We start from the raw sequence: 17083 nt of genomic DNA, 5'->3' as shown, positions 1-17083 counted from the left end.
TATTGCTAAATGCCAATGAGGTTATGGCTGATCTCACCTCTTTTCTTATTGAAATTATTTACAGTTCAACTGTAATGGCTGGTGAAGAATAGGATCTGATGAGAGGAATACTTTTAAGAAAGATTTTATTATTGATCAATTCATTGTATTGAAAATACAAAACAATATGTATTTATAAAAATACAAAGAGTTTCAGTCAGAATAAGAATATGATTGGTAAATGATTAATATTACAGAGGGAAAAAGAAAAGGAATTTGGGTGTAGGAATTAAGAAATTTTTATAAATAAAATAATTAACTCATGTTCATTATAAGTTGACATATAAATACTTTTTTTTTTAAAAAAAACTTGACATATAAATACTGAATATTAAAATAATAAGTTATGTTACATAATCTTTATTTTATCACTTTTATTATGTAGGTCTCGAAAAATATATATACATAAAAAGAAATTTAGTGGAAGGAATACAATTTGAAAGTAGAAAATGAAACATAAAGTAATATATTTGTAGTCCCTTCGGGGACATCCGATAAAAAAAAGTAATATATTTGTAAAGTAAAAATCATGCAATGGTAATAAATGGTTCTGATCACAGCATGTGCTGTACTGCAATCAACAACCTCATCAAACAAGTCTTGGATATTGGATCACTCTACCACTGGTAGGCAGATCCATAGTACATTAAATTACTACTGTATTCAAATAGGATAAAATTCGGTTTTGACCCTAGGGGCCTAGATTCTTCTATCTTGCTTTCATTATTATTAGACAAAAAAAAAAGTTCATTGAACAAGTGAAATTGAATTGAGTTTTACTATTCTCCACTAAATTATCTTTATTTTGTAGATTGTAAAAAAATGTCTACATTATATAAAACTTTACCAATAGAAATTCTTAGGAGAACTTTTTCGAAACAAAAAATTTGGAGTGAAGTTTATAATTGATGGGGTAAGATTTTTTATTTAATTTTTTTATTGTAAAATTCTTTTTTGTAGAACTCATTATAATTAAACAAATAAAAAATAAAAAAAAAAAGCTACGTGTGAAAAAAAGGCACGATCACAACCAATATGATGCATATTTTATATTTTAAATTTTTTTATTTTACTTTTTCTTGTCATAATTTTTTTCTTCCTTTTTCATCTTCGCTCCCCCCCCAACCCCCCCCTCCAACCCCATCTCCTACATGAACTAAAAGCAATCATAAAAAGTTTTCCATTCTTAAAGTTAATTGCTCTGAGAGAGTAAAAGAATGTAAATTTTGAGAATTGAAGTAATATTTTTCAATTGACTCAGTTAGGTGATTGATTAAAAAAAAACCAAAAAAAAAAAAAAAAAACAAACAAACAAACAAAACAAAACCAAAAAATTGACATATGGTTCTTACATGTATGATCCCTTTAGCAATGATTATGCAAGTTATTTATGAGAAGAACAAGGGTTTACATATATATATATATATATATATATATATATATATATATATATATATATATATTTATTTATTTATTTATTTTGATGGGGTTATGAGGGAGGGGCTCAAATTTTTTTTTTTTGGGCCAAGCCTAATGGATAAGGGGTGCAAGACAAAGGATCAAGGTGGTGCAAGACGGGCCCAGTGGAGGAGGAGTGCAAGGTCAGGGGGAGAGTGGTGCAGAGGAAGTTCGGGGAGAAAGGTGGGGCGCCGCCTAGGGCCAAGGCGCCTGCTGGTTGCGCCCGCCGGTGTGACCAGCCACCTCAGGTGGCGGCTGGTCACGCCGCCACCCGGGGCGCTGGCCGTTCCTGTCGCGCCGCGCGTGGGCGAGAACATCGCCTGAGGCTAAAGCACCCCGAGTGGGTCAGTCGTGCCGTCTGGCACCACGGCGGCGTGGCTGGTTGCCTGGGGTGGCGGCTGGTCGTGCTGCCACCTGGGGCACCCGGGTGCGTGCGCGTGAGTAGGCACCATACCCCTTAGGTATAGCGCAGGTCGTGTCCATTCAATCGTGTTCTTCAGGGAATTGACTTAGGGTCCTAAGTACGTGGCATCTGATTGGTGGTAGAGGCGATTAACAACAGGAAGATGTGTGGCGCGTGTTTGGTTAGAGTTGGCGCCATCTCGATGCCGTACACGTGGAGGGGGTGCAGGAAGGTCTATCAGCAGTATAAAATGAGGGGATTTGGTCCGTATAAGACATCCCTCAGGATAGAGTCTACTTCATAGCTCAGTAGTTAGTTCTTCTCCCCCTACTGGTGTGCCTAGGTTTAAGTCCTAGTGGTAACTTAGTTGGATTATTCTTTCCTATTTATTTATTATTCACTATTCCTCCTATTATTTATTGTTTGGGCCACCATTTCTTGGGTCGGTACTTCTGGGTCTTGTATGTATTCTAGCGGGCCTCACGCCCCAATTAATAATATTATTACTTTCTCGTTCTGTTCAATATTGGTATACCCGAGTTATGGTGGACCCTATCTTGATAAAACCAACATTGGCGCTGTTTGTGGAGAACGCTGCAAAAGGCACACATATCCTAGTCTCTATCAGTTTTTGTACGAGCCCAAGTACGTCAAAATGTCCGAGTTGCAAAGCGTTAACTCACCCCGTAGGGTTAATGGGGAAATGTGAAATGCTATTAGACAAGCTCTGCTTGCCTTCAGAGGTAGAGGTGCTCCCGTTAGAATGGCAGGAGTCAGAAGAGGTACCAAGAGAGCCTACTCTACCCCACCGGAAGTAGAGGTTGCCCCTATGCGTCACAGAGTTGCCAACACCGTGAATGGACTTTAAAGACAAAACCTCGTGGCTCTACGCCCTGGTAACCTTGAGGGCAAGCCTAGCTCACCCCAAGCTTAGCGTAACGCGAGGAGAAGCCTACAGGCCTCCCTCGACCGAGAATCTAAGTGGGGAAACGAGATTCTTAGGAAGATTCCCTAACCCGCCGAGGAGTCGGAAAGTGAAAGCACGTATCGCACCCCATTGGCGAAAGGGGCTCGTTGTGGATTCAGGGGCCCCTCCAAGACAAGAGTGGAGGGAAGCCTGCAGGCTTCTCCTTGCGTTACGCTCAGCCTGGAGTGAGCTAGGCCTACCCTCAAAGTGTTGGGCCAAGAAGGTGGAACCTAAGATCGCTAAGTTACTCCAATGGAAAGAACAATGTGACCTCCCAAAGGTACCTAAAATCACAGGACCTCATCGTTCACCCAAAGAATAATGAGGGAGCCCCTTCCTCCCAACTTCAAGCCTAAGGGAGTGTCTCACTGACTGAGCTGATGGAGATAGTAAGAATCGCAATACGAACGACGGTCAAATGGCCCTCATGTGCATAGCAGTCCATATGGGTGTCCAATTCAGGGTAAGGGTCAGCTGCGTAGGGGTTGATGTGGGTGGACCATGCATTGGTGAAGCCTAGAAGTGTGACATCATTCGTGTAGGCCATGTACACATACTTCTCCTTCCAATTTTTCAAAGTGGAAAGATTGGCAAATATAGTACGGTTGTGGACTATAGAGAAGTGAATGAAGGAACTAGTATGGCCTATGTGAAAGAGATACAAAAATAAAGCTAGAGATAGAGGTACCCTGACCTCACGACATCTGGTCAAGAAGCAGGTAATGACCATGTGAGCATTTGGGGTAAGTTGATAGGGAGTGACCTGATAAGCAGTCAGGAATAGTACTGTCAAAGTAGGACGAAACCCACCCCACGGTGGGGCGGGTTAGGGTTATAGAAAAATAGGGCAGCGAAAATGCGGGCCTAACGGGGCGGGCCAGAATTGACCCGCACCCCGCACCCCGCGGGCTAACTAATTAAAAAGAAATTATATAAATAAGTAATAAGTAATAAATGAAAACTCCAAATCTCCCAATCCTATCCTATTTCACTAATTCCTAAACAACCTAAGCAGCTAATCCCTAAACTCCTGTGCGTCTTCTCTCTTCTTGCGGTCGTCTTCAATTCTCGCTAGAAACGGCATCGACAGTTCGCCACCGCTAGTCCGAGCGTTTGCCCCCCACAGGCCAGAACCGATACTCTGCCAACCCCATTCGCCACCCACAATCGCGACTCGGCCAACCCCATCCGCCACCCACAGCTGTCGGCCATCGACTTCGCCTAGACTGCCAACATCTGTCTCCTCCGATTTTACAGTTTCTTTTTAATCCATGATTTCTAGTTTTTTTTAATCACGTTTGTTTTTTTTAAAAAAAATATTTAATCACTTTTTTTTTAAAGATAATCACTTTTGTTAAGTTTGTGTTGTGAAGTGTATTGCTGCATTATTTACTTATTTGGCAATTTGGTAGTATACAATTGTGAATTTTGTTAAGTTTTTGAACTGTGAAATTGTGAACTTTGTTTAGTTTGTGTTGTGAAATAATAAAAATAAAAATAAAAATAAAAAATCCCGCTAAAATTTAGGCCCGCAATGGGGCGGACCGACCCGTTTTAATAGTACTAGTCAGGAAGCAAGTAATGACCATGTGAGCATTTGGGGTAAGTTGATAGGGAGTGACCTAATAAGTAGTGAGGAAGGCTGACAGAAATGGATGAGGGGGAACTGAAGTCCGGTCTAGATTGAGTAGTAGTGAGTCGTCACCAATGTAGGGAGCGGAGGTTCTATCATGTTGTGCCCTGCCTCGACCCTCACCATAGTTACCCCGTGACCCAAGCATTCCACCACATATCTCATCTCGAGTGGGATCTTAGACATGGTGAGAAGTGGAACGGTTAGAAGGAGGCACCAACCTGTTTCTAGGAGGAGAGGCCATGTGGTTGTTCATGTTGGAAGGAAACGGGCGTGTCTGGCTGGTCAGATAAGAGGCAAGTGGTGGCGTTGACAAAGGCAAAAGGATCTAGTGGCGTCGAGGAGGTGGAAGCAAAGCGAGAAAAGCCTGGACTAGCAGTGGATTGGGCATGATTGATAGTGGGCAGTGGATGTTTGTGGGTGGTTGCGGTATTGGCAAGCGACATAGAGGTGTGCATTGAAGGATTTGGGATGGGAAGAGTTAACTGACTTGGAGTGAATGGAATGTGTGGGGGAGCAGTGAAGAAAGAGGTAATGGAAGATGATAATGGTTAGGAAGTTTGAGAAAAGGGATTATGATGAGGTTCCATGGCTTAAATAGGGGAGGGTGTGGAGGTTAAGGATGCATATGTGGTTGCTAGATTAGAGGAAGATGTGAGGAATATTGGTTATGGAGGAGTCTTTATAGGGAGGAATCATTCTAGGGGTGGGATTCTTAAAAAGTGAAGGAATGAGTTTGTGAGGACTCCTAAAGGGTTTGGGAGTGGGCCTATGGCAGGTTCCTGATGGGATTAAGAATCTAGAGAGTCAGACAAAGCCTATTTATTATACTTCTCATAATCATTAACCAATAACTATAAGAAGTGGAGGACTTATGATGGGGTTATGGGGGAGGTGTGCAATTTTTTTGGCTGGGGCCAAGCCCATTGGATAAGGGGTGCAAGATAAAGGATCTAGGTGGTGCAAGACGGACCTAGTGGAGGAGGAGTGCAAATCAGTAGCATGAACGGTGCAGAGGAGGTCTGGGGAGAAAGGTAGGGCGCTAGCCCCTGCCTCTGCGCCACGGGGCTGGCAAGCGCGGTTGCCTCTCGAGGCGCCCCGGGCGGGCCGGTTGTGCCCGCTCAAGCCTAAGCCTACAATTGACCTAGTCTGACCTGAAACTTTTTTTAAAAGCCTGTTTAGTATTTAGAACATTAAAAACGCTTAACAGTAAGTACTACTTTGAGTCTATTTAAAGCCTACATGTTAAGACTTCTTAAAAACTTTAATAAGTACATATAAATAATTTAAGAAATATACATAATACAAAATTAATACATAATTACATAAGTATATCACCACAATGCAAACATAATAGCATTTAAATATAAAATAAAATAAAACAAGTAACGACTTTAGCATGCTCGTTAATTTGCTTAGAAATAAATTCAATTGTATTATTTTTTGTTATCCTATATAATATAAAAATAACTAACAATCAACTCACATAATTAAGTTGTCACGTTTCATTAAATATTATGACAGTAAAAACACGTAATAAAAAATTAAACAATAAGGTAGCATGATTAGCATCAATGTTTATAGTTGACTCATAATTTAGAATAACGTTTTGGATGTGGAGTGTTAGAGTTTGGTAATTATATATACTTGGGTTATATTGTAAATATAAAAATATATTAGGTATAAATTAGAATATATATATATATATATATATATATATATATATATAGGGGCGCACTCCCATGCGAACTGCCGCCCAAATAAGAAATGAGAACGCTTCACAGCTGTCCATGTGTCCAGATCAACGAATCAAATGTAATTTTAAAAAAATGACGCGTTTTCGTAAATAACTGGAACTTTGGTGCACCTAGTTTCACTTATAAGTGCACCTATTTTCGCAAATATTTTCACTTACAAGTGCAACTAATTTACCTTGTTAATATTCATGCACCTATTTTTGCAAATACTTTCACTTACAAATGTAAGTAATTTACCTTGTTAATATTCATGCACCTAGGTGCACCTAGTTATAACATTAGGTGCACTTAGTATTGATGCTCAGTGTACAATTTACTTGCACTTGTAATACATTTTACTTGCACGTGTGCACCTATTTTCACTTACAAGTGCAAGTAATTTACCTTATTAACATTTATGCACCTGGGTGCACCTAGGTGCATCTAGTTATAACATTACGTGCACCTAGTAATAACATTAGGTGCAACTACATGCTGGACACGTGGCGCGTTGTGATTCGTCCGCAGTTCTCAAGTAATTTACCTTGTTAACATTTATGCAACTGGTGCACCTAGGTGCATCTAGTTATAACATTACGTGCACCTAGTAATAACGTTAGGTGCAACTACATGCTGGACACGTGGCGCGCTGCGATTCGTCCACAGTTCTCTCCTGGGCGGCCCGTACGCACCTGAACGCCATCATATATATATATATATATATATATATATATATATATATATATATATATATATATATATATATAAAAGAGTTAGGATCATATGAGATCACTTGTTTAGGTAAGATCGTGAGATCAGATCTTGTGTATTCATGTAATATTTTTTAATAGTCTAGATTGATTGACACACACTCCGTTCGCAAACATTTAATCACTGTTCGCACACATTTCAACTTGAAATCTTAATCAATCTAGACTATTAAAATATTTTGAGATCAAATCTTGTACATCAATCTAAAAAATTGTAATGGTCTTGATTGTTTGACACACCCACTCCATTCGCACACATTTAATCACCATTCGTACACATTTAATCATCGTTTGTACACATTTAATTAGGGCTATCAAAATGAGCCAAAGCTCGCAGGCCGGCTCGCACCCGCCCCGCGGTAGGGCGGGTTAGGGCCATGAAAAAATAGGCCCCCGAAAATGCGGGCCTAATGGGGCGGGCTAGATTCAGCCTGCGACCCGCGCGGGTTTCGGGCCGAATAATTAAAAATAATAATAATATATATATATTTATTGAAAATATTGTTGATCATACACTTCAATTTCTATTTTACCCAATTTTGTTGAAAATTATTAAGCAAAGAAGCACTAATTACATCCATATAGTCATGTGAAAATATGCAGTAAGTATATATACATATATGGCACTTTGGCAATTGGTAGTAATGTAATATACTTATTTGCTGTGTAATTGTTCCTATTATATATATATATATATGTTTGATATGTGAATATGTTATGGATTGATGTATGTAATGATTAATAAATTGATATGAAATTATGAACTTTGAATATTAATATTTTTAATTTGTTTTATTGTTTTCAATTTAAAAACATTGAAAGTTGTACTTTAAAGGTTGATTGGAAATTAGCAATGCTTCTATTTGTAGGTTTTGTTTAAATTTTTTTAACTGTGAAAAAAAAAACGCGGTTCGGCCCGCGAACCCGGACGGGACGGGTTAGGGTTGCTTGAATCTTGGCCCACTAAGCCCGCCAAAAATTAGGCCCGCTTTGACAGCCCTACATTTAATCACTGTTCGCACACATTTCATCACCGCTAGCACACACTTCAACTTAGAATCTTAAATCAATCTAAACCATTAAATTATTACATGTATGCACAAGATCTGATCTCATATTCTTACTTAAACAACTGATCTCATATGATCCAAACTATATATATATAAGCCTGAAGACCGAGCCTGGTATATATAGGCTTGGCCTGTTTAGTTTAATAGGCTCTGAAATTAGCTCAAGCCTGGCTTTTTTACTAAATGAGCTAGGCCTATCTAGGCCTTAATTAGACCAGGACATAGGCCCGTGCAAAGGGCCTGGCCTATTTCCAACCCTAGCGGTATGGCCAGCTATCTCGCCAAAATATGGTTCAAATGTGGATGGTGTGCTCAAGTATGATTGTGCCGGTAGAAGAAAGTCATTGCTCTTGTCAAAATCAACGTCTAGGATTAACAATGATTAAAAAAACGTGGTGACAATTTGGTAATTTTCTGTATTGGTCAAACTAAAAGTGCGTGGTTTCTATTCTTAAGGTGCGTGATTTCTGTGTTTAAGTCAATTATTTAGTGAGAAATTAAAGTGTGCTTTTGTTGAAACTTAAGGTATATCGATCTAAAGCTTTAGGTGTGTTAGTTTTTAGTTCTTAAGGTGCGTGATTTTCCTTCTTAAGATACGTGGTTTGTGTGCTTAAGGTGCGTCGGTTTAAAGCTTTAATTGCGTGATTTTCCTACATACATTTTAAATTACCTATCAAATTAATTAAAATGTTTGATTTGTTTAAACTTTACTATGAAAGTTTTAAAAATATATAATATATCATTGCTATATACAAACATTTAAAAGAAAAAAATAACATAATAAATAATTGATAGTTTAATAAATCACTTGTAAATTAATAAACCATATATAAAAAAAAAAAATTACAGTCTGCAACAAAAATATTCGAATTTCAAAAAGAGTATATAGTTAAAAAAGTGTCGAGATAAACAAATTTCTTCAACAAATAGTGTTGTTATCATTCGTAATGGTGGGAGAGACGAATTTATTATATATATATATATATACTAATTTTACACACGCATTGCGCAACTGATTTAATGTACAATGTTTGTATTTAAATAAATAATTCAAAGTATATTAATGCAAAATTATATAGAAGATGTTCATTATAGTTGGTATTAAAATTGTTTAATTTGCACTTTTCTAAAAATAACTATCTAAATAGTTATTGTAGTTGATATGATGTTAGATAATAGATACTATTTTGGTTAAAATTACTCTAAGTTTTGTTAATTTGTTTTTAGGTAGATTTGTCATTTCTTTCATCTTCATTGCTTGTCAATTACGGAGTATAATATTTAAGTGGGCCATTTTAAAACTTTAGGTGCATATTTTGTGTTCTTAAGGTGCTCTGTTTGTTTGCTTAAAATGCGGTGGTTTGTGTACTTAAGGTAACCACTCCCTATATATATATAACCAGGGGACATGAAATTGAAAGCATTTGGCATTTAAAAAAATTGTCAACACCTAAATAGGCAATAGCAGGTGTCACAAGCAGTATATATAAATGTTAAGTTAGAACGATGAAAAAGCTGTTGATAACCTGCTAGTGGCGTCTCAGCTGAATAACTAACTTATGTGTAATATACCCCTACTATACTATCTACGGCACAGCAAACTGGAGTTGGGAGGAATATCAAAAATGCATTGAACACAACCGGGAGCAGCAAGAATTCAAGGTGAAGGAGAAGGAATATAAAGGATAGATGTGTTGAAGAAGACTCCGACTCCGGCAGGGGCAGCGTGTAACTGAAAATCACAAAGATAATTAGCTATACATACACAAGACAGACAGACAGATATCTCAAGTGAAAGAATGTTTGTGGAAGGATAGTAGAAAAAGATGCATGAATGAGCTGCCTGCATAATACAATCACTCTATCTATCACTGAATTCTATCATTTACTTCAATTCTTTAGTTTTCATTCCTCCACTTTCTGTTTTCGAATTAGAGACATGTACAAGTAAACATACATATTTTCTGTTTTCATTTCTGGTTAGGGTTAGTAAAGACGCCCCTTATTTTCAAAATGCTATATATACTATGATGATAGCCTTACACTATATACATCAAACAAAAACATAGCAATAATCTTTTGTCCATATCATACTGTCTATAACAGACTTTTTTTTTTGAAGAAATAACAGACCTAATTAAAGTATCCCTTTTGTATCTAAAGCTAGTTACTATAAACCAGCTTTGACACTAATTGTTTATTACAGGTGCCAGACGACCACAATTAAATTTCTTTCACTACACTTCACACTAGCCTTAACTCTAGATCACTTTATATCTAAAGGTAGTTATTATAGAACATCTTCTCCCAATAATTTGTACATCTGCCTACGTGGTGACTAGGTGCTAGGCACCCCTAGCCAAAGGGAAGAATGGGTAAGTTGCCATATTATGCCCTTAGCCAACTAGTCAGTTTTTCCTTGCTTCACTCAAAATGATCTAGTTTTGAGCAAAAAAACTTAATCTTGCCCATCATTGCGCTTCATTCAGAGAACCGCAGCAGCCCAGCACAGAACCACTCGATTGCAACTCTCACCCAGCCCCCAGCACCACAAGCCCACAGCAGTCTCGGTCTCCAGACTCCAGCCCAGGCGCCCAGCAGCTCTAATTCTTCTTTGAGTTCAGGTTTTAGACTATATGGTTAATAGGAGGAATACTTGCTAGAATCCTACAAGTCTAAAAAATTCAGATTCATTTTTTTAGTTAGGCACCCATCAAACACTTGATGAGTGCTTTGCGATTGTTACAACACTGCAAACAATCAAGTAGACTCATCAGATATGGTATAGATTGGTTTAGCTGAGCTTTTAAAATCAAAATGTAAATTGCATTAGCAATAGCTATTTTTTGTTAACAGAAAATACTATACTAACAAAGGTTAATATTGATAATTATAAAACAAAACAATAACTCCACCATCCTTTACCAAGGTGTACAGCTCTGTTTCAAATCCCTAATGGTAACATGCTTACTTGCATTCCAAATAGTAGGATCAATAGGACCTATAAATTTTCTATAAACATCAAAGTACAACTAACCAAAAGCTTCAGGAGGTTTGATGATTTGTTTAACAAAACTAGGAAAGATTAATATACATTGATAAATTAAAAAATAGTTCAAGCAAAATCCTTAAGAAAAGAATCATAGACAATCTTAATAAAGCAAGGTTTTTATGTTTCTTAAAACACACATCTAACTGCCCTTGTAAAAGTTTCACATAAATAAACAGAACGATTTCCTGGCTCAAATAGATTAAAAAGCATTCAAATGAAGTGACTCAGAGAACATGTAACTCCAAAAAGTTAACAAAAAAGGAGAGAGAGACCTGTGCCAAGTAAATCCCATGCAATGAAGAGGGCCAAAATCACAACCAAATTTGTGAGTACAATAATAACTTTCTTGGAAACAAAGAACTGAACTGTGAAACAATACTTTTGCAAACAGTTGTTGAAAAGTTCAATTTCAAAGAACAAACTCAATGTTCTGTACACAGCCACACCAAAAATCAAAATAAGGAGCTAAATACCAACCTGGCAATGATGTCATACTGTTTCAATTTATATATTACAGCAAAGAAGCAAAAAGTTAGTTCTTCATTCCAAGTGCCAAAGTGCCAAACTCAAACCACGGTGCCAAATTCATGCACAATATGATCCCAATGTACAAACTGTTTCCCCTGCTTGAAGAAAACATCTCTGCTTGTGTTCATTTGTGTGATAACTCACTAAAGCACATACCAAATGAACTTGCATGTGCTGTTAGAGCTGAAAGTGACAATTAAATCTGAAACATGAGAAAATGGCTCTACTAGATGTGGATGTACTAACCAATTCATCGATTATTAGTGTCAAAAGAGAAATAAAATGTGTCACGGATCCCAGTCCGTTTTAACAAGCTTAACATGAGTGTACTTATTTAAGTATGTTAAGTTTATAAGATAGATAATCAAATACAGGAGTAACTTTTGGAGTTTGGACATTCAAAAGCACGGCTGCAAAAACTTAAGATACTAGGAGGACAAAAGAGGCTTCCTAGGTGGATTCAAGTAGAATTAGTCTTTCTTCTCAGTATCATAATTTACAGCAAATTGCAAGTTTATCAGTGTAACACCAACACTTGATACAGAAGTCACTGTCAAAAGAAGGCCCAATCAGAATTAAATTCTTAGAATTCAACAACTCATGATATCAGCATAAACATGCAAATCTTTTTGTTGAATGTAACAATCAGAATTTCCCCAAATTAAAGGACCATAAAATGACATCATATTTGCCATCCCAAACATAATGGCAACCAATACATTTTTGCAAAATCAAATTCAAAAGGCAGAGTTATCCAAAGCAAATTCACCTGAAAGTGCAGTTAGCCACCATCAAAGCCGCACTACGCACTGCCTTGGACCTCCTAACAAGTTGCCAGAAGATCTGTTTTGGACAAGTCCGACCTTCAACTCCCCACAATAAACTCTCAGAAACCTACTCCTCGCCCTCCACGATCCCGCCTTGAACTTTACCCTAGCCAGCATAAGCACATCGAATTCAATGTTGGGCGTCTCCTTTTTGATCCCTTCCACAACCCTATTATCCACAAACGTTCTAGTAGCAGCGAATGTAGCATTGGAGGCGGTCTCGTTCCTCTTATCCTGAAAGAAAGGCGCCACACTGGTCTCAGCAAGCTGCTTCGAGTCGTAGTAAATCAAGGCCTGAATGTCATCGTAGTCGATAGTCATCTTCTTGTTAGGGTTCCGAGCCGTGAACTGGAAGTCCCAATTCCCCGACAGAAAGTTATCCGAGAGGTTGAAGCTGGAAAGCGACAACGAATCCGCGCGGACCTCGGGGAGGCGGGGACGGAGGATGAGCCAGACGATGAAGATAACCGCGCCGGCGATGACGAAGCAGGCGATGAATATGGCGAGCACGCGTCGGAGGAAGGTGGCGCGTTGCACGGCGTAAGCATCGGGCTGCTGGTAGTAAGGGTTATTGTTGTTGTAGTAATTATAGTTGTAGGCAGCGGGAGGCGGAGCGGCATAAGGATAGGCAGTGCCGGAGGAGGGTGGGGGATAACCGTTTTGATTAGCCGGTCCGGCGGCGTAGCCGGTGACGGGCTGTGGCCTAGTCTGATCGCCCATTGCCGGACGGGGAGAGTATCGTGCAGGTGAAGACTTAAGGTTGGACTGAGGGAAATGGGTGTTTTAGTACTTTCAAGATAGGACTGTTTCCGAACCGGCGAAGAATACCGCGTGAACACAGCATAGTTGTTTCTGGAATTTTCGGATATATCATACCATACACTATACGCGTAGAGATGAAACTTGCGTCTAAGTTTTACTAACTCAATACCATCTTTATTATTATATTATTATTAACACTAGTGTTTTTTTTTTTATTATGAACTTAAATAAAAAAATTTGAAACATACCAATATATTAAAATGTACAATATAATAATATAATTGAATTTTTATATATTTAGTCAAGTATCTATTATCGTAGCATATAAAATTAAAACTTTGTATGATTAATATAATCTCTTAGCATATAAAATTAAAACTTTGTATGATTAATATAATCTCTATTCATGTAAATATTTATATTTGTATGATTAATATAATCTCTATTCATGTAAATATTTATATAAATTTATAGAGAAAAATTTACATAATTAAATTGAATTATTCCTAATCTTATTTTATATATATTATAATTCTAACAATATGAATAATAACTAAGAAAATTATACTTAGAAATTAAAAATGTAAATTTTAAATTCTGTATATGTGATTTTAAACTCTAATCAGACGCACTTTCTTATATGATTGTGTAATATAGTGTATATACAAATAATATTCATTAATACGTATATATGCATATTTTATAATATAATTTCTGTAATTATAATTTATATTGATATACTATAATTAAAATAATTAAATTTAGAAATTAAAAAATAGCATTTTAATTTTGTATGATTAATTTAATGCATAAGTATATGTATGTATGCATTTTTAAAAATATAAATATTTATGAATACACATTTTTTAAATTTTATTCTTAATTATATTTTATATTTTATTAATTATAATTAAGAAAATTACATTTACAAATTAAAAGAATTTAATTTTTAAATTATATGGATTAATGTAGTCCCTAAATATATTACATATTTAGACAAATTTTTAAATATTTTTGAATTTTTAATTAAGAGAATGAGTTTAGACATATTTTAAAATAATTTTTTAATAAGTAACCATTGTAGTAATTAACGTGTATAATTATGCCAGTAATCACAATTCTATTAAAAAATGTGTATATATTTTCATATTGTACAAAATACTATAAATATAATATATGTCTACATAAATGGATAAAAATAGAAATTGATAATTTTTTATTATATAGATATTGATAAATATTATTTTTTTTCCTTGCATGAAAACACATTCTTATTTTTAAATTTTACATTGATATTTGAGTTTTGTTTCAAAATCTACTTTGGTGTTATTTTAAACTTTGAGTAATACTTGTGTGAGACCATCTCATGGGTCTCAATCCGTAAGACAGTGAGATCTTTGACATCGTTAATTAAAGATTCGACCCGTCTCACGGATTGATACCATTAGACGGTCGAACACAATTTTTTGCCTTAAACTATTGTCTGTTATCATAAATAGTAATAGATGTCTGGAAACCACTTAGTTTTGTTTCTAAATATTTTTCAACCCGTAAATGTAGCACAATCAAAACATCTCTAGATCATCATTTAATTAATAGGTCCACAATTGACTTTGTGGTTCAATTCAATATTTGTAGATCTATGATATGTTTTTAACTAATTTATTGAAAGTTTATTTCTTTTAGTTCTATTGTCTCTTATTCTTTTTTTCATTTTAAATTGATATATCTCGATATGACGCATCATTTTTAAATATGTGAATTTCAATTAATTTGATAACATTATATTTAAATGTGAGACATTTACCCAATAACATTATATTTTTTTCAAACTCCGCAAATGTAAGTTAGTTCAATTAGTTCATTTTTATGTTAGTTTTCTTCAGTTATGTTATTAACGTAAATTAATTTGTTTTGGGCTCATAATATTTAAATAATAACTATTATTTTAGATTTGTAAATTTTTATAATTTATGGTATTTTATAAAATTTGTTTACAACATTTGTACTACAAAACATTTAAATTAATACAATAATACTTATATTTGTTATTAGTAGAATGCTAAAATCATAATAATGATATATTTTACCTTTCACATTTTTAAACTTTGAAAACTAACATTATTTATGTAGGAAGAAATTTATATATAGTAGTAATAATATTGTAATTATTTTTAAAAGTTAGATAAAGTAAACAAATTGATATACAATAATTTTTTTTGGGTGAACTTTTGACATGAAACAATGATTCAATATGTATATATATATTATAGTTATTATTTTCTCTTTTTAGCAATAATAACTATATACATATATATATATATATATATATATATATTACTTTAAATTAAAATTTTATCTTATTAGAATAAATTAAATTTTACATATCTATTTTGATTTAGAATTTTTTTATTTTAATAGAATATACATTTTCATTTTTATAAATTCTATTACCATTAAATTACCATATTATTATTTATGACTTTATGAAGGATAGAGATCTATATATATAGCAATATAATGATGGAAAATAGAATTACAAATAACAATGAGATTTATTTTTGTTTTATTTTGCACAGAAGTTTACTTTTATGTGAATGAAATGTTTGAAAAAGAATTATTTCAATTGCCGTACGTAATTAGGTTGACTTAATATAATTGTATGTTAATTTAATACATTAAAATAAAAATATCAATATAGGTGTTATTTTAAAAAATTTTAATTAGAACTTTTTGATGATATATTTTTTATATATTAATTTTATTTGTATATAAATAAAAACTGAACTTAAGTTGAAAAAGAATATACTAAGTATAGTTTAGTGTACCTTAAAAGTAGACCATGATTCATGTTATAATAAATATTTAGGTAATCATTACTATAAATTAAAGTAACATATATATCATTTTTTTTTATTTTTTAATTAAGTAAAAAATGTTTGTAATTTCAAATTTTAAAACATAAGTATTTTCTTAGGATGGACGGGAAAATAAGGAATGGTATAATTGAATTGCATGGTATAATAACTATAATTTTGTTTAATAATTATTAATTTCCGTACAGTAATGGAGTTGAATAAAATATTTCATTAATTTCCGTGTATAATAAGGAATGTAATCATATTTTGAATATTTTGTCAATTTTAACCATAAATAAGGAATGATAAGAAATGATAGAATTTCTGATAAGGAATTATTATATAATATTATGTTGACCGATTTCAAAATTTTTGGACTAAAATGAGCGGGAAAGCTAGCACTTCTGTTTTAATATATATATATAGATATAGATTTCTATCTTTCGATTACTTAGAGAGTTATATTACATATTTGGTTCACATGAATAAAGTAATATTCTCAGGAATAAGACTATTATTTTGTAGTCATCACAAAGGTGAGGAAATAGGTAATTAGGCTGTATAAGTTAAGGACAAATTGATCGGACACCAATTCGTAATATTGGCAAGTTTGGCTGAGTAGGGGAAGTGGATGAATAAGGAGGCCATAGCGAATGGAAAGGTAGTAAATGCTAAGGTAGCCCATGGGTGGAGGTTCATCAATGAATCGCTCGCCAGAGGAGACGACTGAGGAGCCAATAAGGTTTTACATGAACTCGAGTTTGGATTTAATCATAGTAGATTAAAAAAATGGTGGAGGGGCAAGATTTTCAAAAAATTTGGGACCTTAAGCGGTAACACCAGTCATAAAAATGGCTTAGAGGGGTAAGCCGTAAGGAGGCAAGGGGAGCATAAGATGAAGGGAGGGAATATTTTATTACCTTCACTCATCCAATGGGCGCGAGATAAGTGGAGGGAGAAGTCCACTAAAGAAGAAGACA

The 17083-nt window shown here is 34.8% G+C and overlaps 1 protein-coding gene across 7 annotated transcripts; it reads right to left on the bottom strand.

Annotated features, from left to right (window-relative positions):
• Window positions 1-9481: 9481 nt before the first annotated feature.
• LOC116004666 (NDR1/HIN1-like protein 10) lies at window positions 9482-13337 on the bottom strand. Of its 7 annotated transcripts, none has more exons than XR_004094834.1 (3): window positions 12426-13337; window positions 11606-11839; window positions 9482-9808 (listed from the first exon to the last, which is right to left on the bottom strand). XR_004094834.1 is itself a non-coding variant. In XM_031244802.1 (2 exons), exon 1 carries the CDS (start codon window positions 13201-13203, stop codon window positions 12448-12450), a length of 756 nt encoding a protein of 251 aa, XP_031100662.1. In that variant the 5' UTR covers window positions 13204-13337; the 3' UTR covers window positions 9482-9808; window positions 12426-12447. The 7 variants fall into 7 exon arrangements, 4 of the variants coding, with proteins under 4 accessions (XP_031100662.1, XP_031100663.1, XP_031100665.1 ...); XR_004094836.1 differs by having other exon boundaries at window positions 11606-11751; XR_004094835.1 differs by lacking the exon at window positions 9482-9808 and adding an exon at window positions 10143-10751.
• Window positions 13338-17083: the final 3746 nt, after the last annotated feature.

The sequence above is a fragment of the Ipomoea triloba genome, chromosome 14, assembly GCF_003576645.1.
Source record: "Ipomoea triloba cultivar NCNSP0323 chromosome 14, ASM357664v1".
Taxonomy (NCBI): Eukaryota; Viridiplantae; Streptophyta; class Magnoliopsida; order Solanales; family Convolvulaceae; genus Ipomoea; species Ipomoea triloba.
The sequence above is the reverse complement of the archived record's forward strand: the minus strand, read 5'-3'. Positions and strand labels throughout refer to the sequence as shown.

Excerpts from the sequence above, each read along its gene's own strand:
- LOC116004666 (XM_031244802.1), bottom strand. The coding sequence starts at position 13,203 with ATGGGCGATCAGACTAGGCCACAGCCCGTCACCGGCTACGCCGCCGGA.